This window comes from Acipenser ruthenus, chromosome 15 (genome assembly GCF_902713425.1).
Source record: "Acipenser ruthenus chromosome 15, fAciRut3.2 maternal haplotype, whole genome shotgun sequence".
Classification (NCBI taxonomy): Eukaryota; Metazoa; Chordata; class Actinopteri; order Acipenseriformes; family Acipenseridae; genus Acipenser; species Acipenser ruthenus.
In genome coordinates, this window is record NC_081203.1 from 28524760 (window position 1) to 28533433 (window position 8674).

The window sequence follows — 8674 nt, forward strand, 5'->3', positions numbered from 1 at the left end:
GATGCCTAAGGCTGATAAATGTATACAGGATCTTTATTTAGCGGCTACAGCAGTTCCTCCGAACACCATAATTGAACCCCTCCAAAAACCCTTATCAGCATTTTACGAGACACCCATTCATCTATTGGCCAGATTATGCTTAATTATCACACTCTGTTAATAAATACCTATTAAAACACTTCCTGGACATTTGACACATTCAATTCAAAGTATGAGAATTAACCAATTCAGTACGCACTTGCCTGCTGTCCGGGGATGCTCAGTATGAAAACCCCTTACATATTATAACATTCAAATTATTTCTTAGATCAACAGTGAATGATGTTCATGTTACCGGTAGTTCTATAAATAGCACACATTACAATGTCCCACTTACTTCCTGCTGGTAAATCTATGGTTTAAAATAATCTAACATGTCCCCTTTTTGCCAGTCAAATGTAAAAATGCTTCTTTGATGGTTACAGGGTTAAGGCAGGGGAATTCAAGTGGGGGTTTAATTCAGAGGAAAAGAGAATCAGTTATCATCTGTATTTCCTGTTTGGTTAAGAGACGTACGCAAATAGTCACATGACAAGCTTATTTGCAGAGCAGAAGATCAGAAAAATAGAGCCTTGTTGTCAGTTTCATAATTTTAAAAAATCACCAAATTAGCCCAGAATTCTGTGTGTGCATGTTCATATGTGTGTGTGCATGTGTGTGTGTGTGTGTGCGTGCGCACGTGTGTATTTGTGTGTCAGTGTGTGTGTGTGCTTGTGTGTGCATGTGCATGTGTGTGTGTGCGTGTGTGTGCGTGTGCGTGTGTGTGTGCGCACGTGTGTATGTGTGTGTCAGTGTGTGTGCGTGTGCATGTGTGTGTCAGTGTGTGTGTGTGTGTGTGTGTGTGTGTGTGCATGTGTATGTGTGTGTCAGTGTGTGCGTGTGCGTGTGTGTGCGTGTGCGCGCGTGTGTGTTATTTTTTTTTTTATTTCCAGGCATTCGTTTCTTGCAGTTACAATGCAAACCAGCTGCACTGTAATAAAACAGCAGCAGTGTTGAACTAGCAAGTAAATAAAAGAGAAACAAATGTTCTGTTCTTAATAATGAAACCTTTTCTCCTCTAATCAGTACTTTTTGTTTTCGACATGTTAACCACTCCCTAATCCATGTGCATGCACGCTCATCAACTTTTTCATCATATTGATGCTCTAAATTTGAATTGGATGTTGTGGCAGGGGATGCATATTACTAACATACTTGTTCATTTATTTTCAAAGTGATATATATCGTGTTAGAGGGGGCTGTGAGGTTAAAAGTTGTTAAAAGGGCAGCAGTGTGGAGTAGTGGTTAGGGCTCTGGACTCTTGACCAGAGGGTCGTGGGTTCAATCCCCGGTGGGGACACTGCTGCTGTACCCTTGAGCAAGGTACTTTACCTAGATTGCTCCAGCAAAAACCCAACTGTATAAATGGGTAATTGTATGTAAAAATAATGTGATATCTTGTAACAATTGTAAGTCGCCCTGGATAAGGGCGTCAGCTAAGAAATAAATAATAATAATAATAAAGTATACAGTAGATGGTAGCAACATAAACGTATACAGCATACTTAAGCCAAGCTGAATACACTTGCAAGGATATTTTCTTTTTTTTATTACAGAACATTAAAAATGGCCTGGCACATGGTTATTCATTGATTTTAGTTACATTAGTAAAGGACATTATCCATCATGTTAAGTGGGATGTTTCACATTCTGTAATAATTTTGTCCTTTAAATTGCAGATTTCCTGGGATTTTTTTTCAGCGTACCTGTTAAAGAACAGTAGAAAATGGCTATGAAAAGTGTTTTGAATGCACTGCATGCAATGAAACATGAATGTTCAGCACGCGACTGGTCAGTAACTGATCTCCTGTCAGCATTGCCTACCTGAATATGATACAGTGTTGGTTCATGCAGAACTACAGTACAGTTGCTTCCTTCTCCTTCATTGTATCAAACATTGCAGAGCTTTATTTTTCAGCGCATCCTCTTTCTCTGTCACACATATCTTGCTTATCTCTGACTTAGAGCTCTCTGAATCGTGTGATCCAATGCAAGCTAATGAGACTCATCAAGCTGCATCAATTGTACTTTTTATTGTTACGCAGTTCCTGTTCCTGGAAGTGAACATGGGTTACTATAATGACTAATTCTCATTATTGCATGACGTTGGTGGGAGAAACTGTCTAACATTAGTTAATATACAGAGCATGTCCGCTTTATTCAGACAATGAGACAGATGAGAATTCTCACAGTTTTAGTAAGGGGACGTGAGCTGTTAACAATCCTCGGAAATTCTCAACAACAACAAAAAAAATAAACCAGTCATAGACGAGCTGAATAAACTCCAAATCCAGGAAAGGAAAAACATGTTTTACAAAATACCCCAAAACACCCACAGTAAGATGTTTTACTGTAATTAGTAATGTCTAAAATGTATTGCAACAGATCTGTGTCACTAGTTTGAGTTACAAGCTGGGAAAATGTATTAGTGATTTATCATTTTATCTTCAGTGTCTATAAATATACTGTATTATGCATAGGCACATGTACTGCCTTCCACATTTAGTTCCTATGTAACGATGAATAGAAATCAATCCTGAATTCCCTTTCTAGTTTGTGGGGAAAAATACTGACGTTTGCAACAAATTATCCAGCAGTGTGGGTTGATATATGAGGGACAACTGCTAGCTGGCATATCCAGGGCAGCTGTATCTAATACACTTAGGATGTCTTTGTGCAGCACCCACCACATGCTATTCCTGACCTTTGCTTTGTGTGGTTTCTTGCTCTGTGTGGGCTGGACACTATTTTTATTCATGTGATATTTATAATGTACAAAGGCACTACGTTAGGTAGGTGTGCAACACACATTTTTTGACCACTTGTCTTTTAATCTATTCACAGTGTCTAAAAAGTACTGCTGGTAGCCAGGACTAAATGAGCCTCACCCAGCCTCAATTTTCCTCAACATCAAGTATCTTCTAATAAAAAGAGAAAAGTCTGACCTGTATTAAATACTGTTGGCTTGTTCTGTAACCTAGCAGAGAGATCATTGAAAGTGTTTTCCACTTGAATACTGCAACTTTCAAGACAAGGGTTCACATATTGGGGGGGGCATGCATATGAGTGCAGCACCTTTTTCTGACCAATGCAATACAATTTTACTGCAATACTGTTACCTTTTTAGATGCTAACTTCAAATTCCAATGTTATCTAATGGCACCCTTCACCTGTGAAGTAAGATGCCTGACATATTGTGGTCATGTGATGATAGAGATAATAAAGACCTAACGCTTTGTGATATTTTAGACATACTGTATTTGGTACACAATCATATCCTAATAACTGTTTTGTGGCAGTCATTTTACAAAGACTCAAATATCTCAGAGGCCATTTGAAGTTGTGAATTCATATTTGCAATTATTTTTTTATGTTTATATGCTGTTATATCAGAGATTCCATTCCGCTTACATATCCCTTTTTTTGTTCACAAGTTCTAGTTTCCCCTAAATTTGCTGTCGTTTTCAGTTCACAGGAATCCCCCCATTACTGGAAATGCTTTATTTTGCAATCCTAGTATAATTGCAGGTCCTCTTTCTACTGTAAACAAATGTTTGTTTTTTAAAACCCAGTTCTTCATTTTGAATTTGCTGACTGGTATATAGTTCTCTATATTAATATAGTGGATTTTGTGAGCCTTTTATTTAACCTAAAAATGTATAGTAAGTAAGTGTACATTTTGAGGCACTAAACATGTCCAATTAAAAAATAAAGACTGTGGAATTACTATAATATGTTTAGAAATTCCCACAAGTTCTTGTGAAAAACAAACTTGGCTTATTTTCTTGGTGGAGAGCCAATAGCATTGCATTTTAAAGGAACACAAATGATTGTGTAACTATCAATCACATCATGAAGTCTGGGGTAAAACAAAAGTTCCTGGTTTCTGGAGGATGTTTAAAGAAGTTCAAATCTGGAAGGGGGTTTCCTCCTGACTAATTTATAGGAAATCTCTTAGATGAATTTCCCCACCTTGAATATGTTCTTCAACAGGAAATTCCAGCATAGTTACCAAAAGGAAAGACATAGTCTGCTTTATGCATAATGTGCTATGATTCATGTCAATTGCTTGTGGACCTGTTCTTTCTGATGGAACACGTCTGCTTTAAAAGGTGCTGCCTCAATGGGTCTGTTTTAAGATACACTAAACAAATGGAGGACTGTATTGGGCTTTATTTTTCTTTCTCCATTCCAACTTGTCAATGGAATCATACTATATAATGAATGCGTAGACATTTATTATGAAATATCTGAGCTAGCCTTTGCTATTACCAAGCCTTATTACAATAATGCCATCGTGTGTGTGGGGAAGACAGCCATCCACAATGGGCTGAGCACGTTTCCATTCTGACTCAATACTGAGACAAAACTCCCCACCCCCACACCCCTTTAAAGTAATAATCACAAAAAACATATTTCACTTTGAACATTTTATTTTCTTAAGTCGCTCATGTACTTTTAAATAAAACCCATAGACATAACACCTGGAAATCAATTCAGTACAAGGTTTTAATAGTGTTAAACAAAATATACATTATTTACATTTGTCAGTATGAAAATAGAACTTTTTTTCTTGGATTCTTTTTCTTTTTCACAAAACTATATTCCTCTCTGTACATGTATATTACAATAGATACAATGAATATGCAAATGTAATGATGCACAGAAAACCAGAAGGTCCTTTGGGATTTCAGGCACATGTTCCGATGCACTGGTGCTTCCTCACTGCTCAATGTCTCCATCATAATTCCCCTTGGCTGAGTGGAAAGTCTGTTCTGTCCTGCTGGACTCTGCTCCATCTGCCCCGGTCACTACCTGGCTGTTTGCTCACATGCTGCCTGTCCGGTGCCTGCAGTGGCTGCTGATTGGCAATGATTGATGGCCAGACCCTGTTCTGGGACCTGCCAAATAATTTGACTTTTCCTCCTCATCTCTTTGGAAGTCCTGTGGAGAGCCGGATTTCAGCAATTATCCACGACCACCACTAACACCCAACCAACTGAATGTCATCATACATCTGGAAAGAAACAAGAGATCATATGTTAATTACAACATTTTACTTGAGATTACTGTACTTCACTGTCCAAACACATATGAACTAGAGAGATTTTAAAACTTTGAATTATCATTTTATGTTTATGCCAAGCAACTAACTTTGACATCATGGTCACCAGAAGGTGCCACTTAAGTTCTGCTTTGGGGAGTCCCTCTCTGGCTCAGCCACAATACACAGAACTATTACCCGAGCGTGTCAATATTAGACGATATTAATGCTCTATTGTCAACTTACATCATCATCTTCAGAGTAGCTCCCTTCCTCTGTTTCGTCCTCCTCATCGCTCTCGGGCAGCTCCCGCAACTCTGGTGCAGTCAGTTTGTACAGCTGCTGCTGGATCTCTGTGCTCTGTCTGCCGTAGGTCAGGTGATATGGGGTGAAGCCTCCATAGGTCACGCTGTTCACGTTGGCCCCTTTCTCGATGAGAAGATTTACCAGAGATGGGTTCTGCAAGTCCACAGCCAAATGGAGAGCTGTCCGGCCACTGCACTGCTCCTGAACATTAACATCTGCACCCAGCTGAATGAGGCATTCCACCAAGTGGAGATAGCCATGGAGTGAGACCAGATGGAGACAACTGTGTCCTGTTGGAAAAGAAGAAAAAGGGAAATTTGTCAGTTATTTCATGCTAAGAATCCCTTAAAATGAGTATCAAAACTGAAGCCGAGAGATTTGAATGGGCAAAACCAATCATCCATGAATGTATCTTTGCAAGAGTATATTCGCTTTATTTCCTTAGTCAGCAGATTTACGAATGCTGTGGATAGGCTATATTGTTTGTAATTGTAATTTCTATGCTGCATTAATAATAATGCTGATTCTTACCATCGTAATTGGCACAGCTGAGGATGTAGGTGAGATGCTCTCTGCTGCAGGACTGGACAAGCACACTGAAGCAAGACATGGAGCCCTGCCTGCAGGCAATGTGGAGAGCGGTGTTACCAGACTGGTCTGGCATCCTGGGGTCACAGCCAGCTTGCAGCAAGGCAGCCACGACCAACGGCTGTTCAGTAATTACTGCCAGGTGAAGAGGTGTCTAGAGAGGAAATAAAACATATATTTAAATATATTTATCAATGCAAAACAAATGTAGGTGCATCCAATTATTAGGCATTGGTTCTAATAGGCATTATATGTTATGGTATGCTATTGCATGGTATTATAATTTCATATTACATTTTATTTTGTATATATTCTTTCTGCTATTTACCTGTCTCTGGTTATTTTGGAAGTTCAGGTATGGATCGTTCCGTGATCTTTCAATAATCTGCTGGGCACATTCTTTTGCTTCGTGGATAATCGCCAAATGGAGCAACCTGGATGACAAAAAAAAAGAACATTTGAGTTATACAGATTCACAGAATGAGAAGTTTAAAAAAATCATTGAAGGCGCAACTTGGCGTTTCGCAATGCTGGAGTTTTGCTGGTTATTTCCACTAGTTGCACTCTGACACATATGCGCGTTATCAGTGAGACTAGCTGTTCCTGGCAGACAGCCAGGGACTTTCCAGAGCTACAAAACGTTTTCACAAGCGCCGCCCAGACTGGCCCCGTGTGAGAACACAATGTTCTCTTCAAAAAAGTCTTTTGTTTACTCAAAAGTTCCACGTTAACGCCCTATATGTTTTTATTTTTTTTAAATTAGTATTTATAAAAAATACCTTAATAAAAAAAATATGAAATGTAATTATTGAAATAGAAAAGGACGACACAGCTTTATTTGCGTACTTATAAAACAAAGTTTACTGTACACGTTTATTTCGAAACTTAAACGTCTGCACATCATAGACTACTTAAATAAAATAAAAAACGTAATCCTCTTGTCTGCAAAAAACTATGCTCATATCTTTCGCATATCTGTAACTTCTGCAAAGTCTAAATACTTTTTTTTCTTTAAACAATCAATGCATTTTTATCGCTTTGATAAGATACATTATTTTATAATCAATTTAATTTGACTTACGTGTCTCTATCCTCAGTCATTTGTTCTTTCCAGGGTTCCTGAATGCATTCCCTTTGTGACTCCGCCAGTTTCAATTCTTCCATATCCTTCAATATATCTTGATATTCCCCCTCTTTCATAGAATCCAAACCACTATCAAGCCTGTCTTCCGTGCAATGCATGTGCTTTCCATGTTTCAAATCCAGATCGTCCACAAAGTAATCCCTTTGGTTGTCGTTAAAAGCTACAGATCCTTCCATTTTAGTTTTGTAATGTACTTGCTTAACTTACACCACACCGTCGAATCGAGCTCTTGTCTGCGTACTGTTCAGTTCAGCGAGTGAAACCTCTATATGCAAGCTACGCTCAGGGGCGGGGTTTCGGAAATTCCAGTGACACATAATGAGCAGAAGATTTGCTTTACAGCAATCTGGGGAAAGATCAGCCCTTGGGTTTTTTTAAGGGGAGAAATTCCCTAATTCTTACTTTTGAAATAAGATTTTGGTTGCCTACATAACCTTTGAGCTTTTTGTTTCCTCTAATGCAAAGGCCCGTTTAATTAAAACTCAGGAACGTTTTATGAATAGATATAAAGGCCCACAAAATATGCATCAGAGTATTTTAAACCTGCCACAAGAATATGATATCCTGTATTTAAAAATAGTGGGCTCTGTTTTAATGATATAGCTGTACTTTTAAATAAACCTTCCCCTTTGTGTTGCTCCAATGGAATTACTTATTTGAATTGCTTTTTAACACAATATTATAATAACCAATACCATACTTGTTGTTTAATTGATAGATTTAGATCAAAAGTCTTATTTTAAAAATGCTTGTAGGTTGCACATTTATTCAAAGGCCTTGAATTAGAATTTCTATTGAACTATTAATAAACCTAATGCTAAAGTCCCCACATTGAAACAGGGGAATGGTGTTTCATAACAGAGAACAGTAGGTAGCATCTTAATAGAGAGCTTCTTGGAATATTCTGGGATTTGTAAAGCGGAAATTACCACAACCCCTCATGTTCTCCCCCTCACATTCAAAGAGGAAGATCCTGAGAGAGGGTTGACTCGAGTTGAGCAAACAATGAAAAATTATGGCAATGTATTTTTCATACATTTAGGTGCTTTTTCATTATGCAGTTGTTTAAACTGGGAAAAAGTACATTGAAATACCACAAAAAAAGTTCTGTGAACTTCAGAAAGGATGCTATAGTTCAGTTTAAGGGGATGTTTCTGAAGACTTGCTCCATTTTCACATGTATTGCTTCTATGGTGCAACATATATCATAAATGGTACAACATATTTTTGTAATAGTCTGTCCTCTCTGTACAATACATGTTGGCATTCTCTGCAGAACTGTATATTGCCTATGAGAATTGCGAAATGCACAATCTGGGTACATTTCTTTCTTACACGAAAATACAATGTTGGAAAAAAAAACCTATTCATTAGGAATCCTAGGGTATTTTCTTCATCAGAGCAAGGACTTTAACCTACAGCAAGCAACCAAGTCATCATATGGGTTCTTCTTGTGCAGTAAACACCAATGGTACTTCACGGGTCACATTTTCATCAGCTTTGAAACATTGCAT

General features: G+C 38.1%; 1 protein-coding gene across 1 annotated transcript; it reads right to left on the bottom strand.

Annotated features, from left to right (window-relative positions):
* Window positions 1-4493: 4493 nt before the first annotated feature.
* Window positions 4494-7417, bottom strand: LOC117421916 (NF-kappa-B inhibitor alpha-like). The gene is made up of 5 exons (XM_034036414.3): window positions 7098-7417; window positions 6345-6450; window positions 5960-6170; window positions 5369-5718; window positions 4494-5095 (listed from the first exon to the last, which is right to left on the bottom strand). The coding sequence occupies exons 1-5, from the start codon at window positions 7334-7336 to the stop codon at window positions 5063-5065; spliced, it is 939 nt and encodes a 312-aa protein (XP_033892305.2). The 5' UTR covers window positions 7337-7417; the 3' UTR covers window positions 4494-5062.
* Between the last annotated feature and the right edge of the window lie 1257 nt (window positions 7418-8674).

What these genes read in the sequence shown, in the direction of transcription:
- LOC117421916 (XM_034036414.3), bottom strand. Translation starts at nt 7,336, where the DNA reads ATGGAAGGATCTGTAGCTTTTAACGACAACCAAAGGGATTACTTTGTG. An exon ending in TCCAAAATAACCAGAGACAG is followed by an intron (nt 6,171 to 6,344) that starts GTAAATAGCAGA and finishes TTTCCTCTCTAG; the next exon opens with ACACCTCTTCACCTGGCAGT. An exon ending in GCTACTCTGAAGATGATGAT is followed by an intron (nt 5,096 to 5,368) that starts GTAAGTTGACAA and finishes GTTTCTTTCCAG; the next exon opens with ATGTATGATGACATTCAGTT.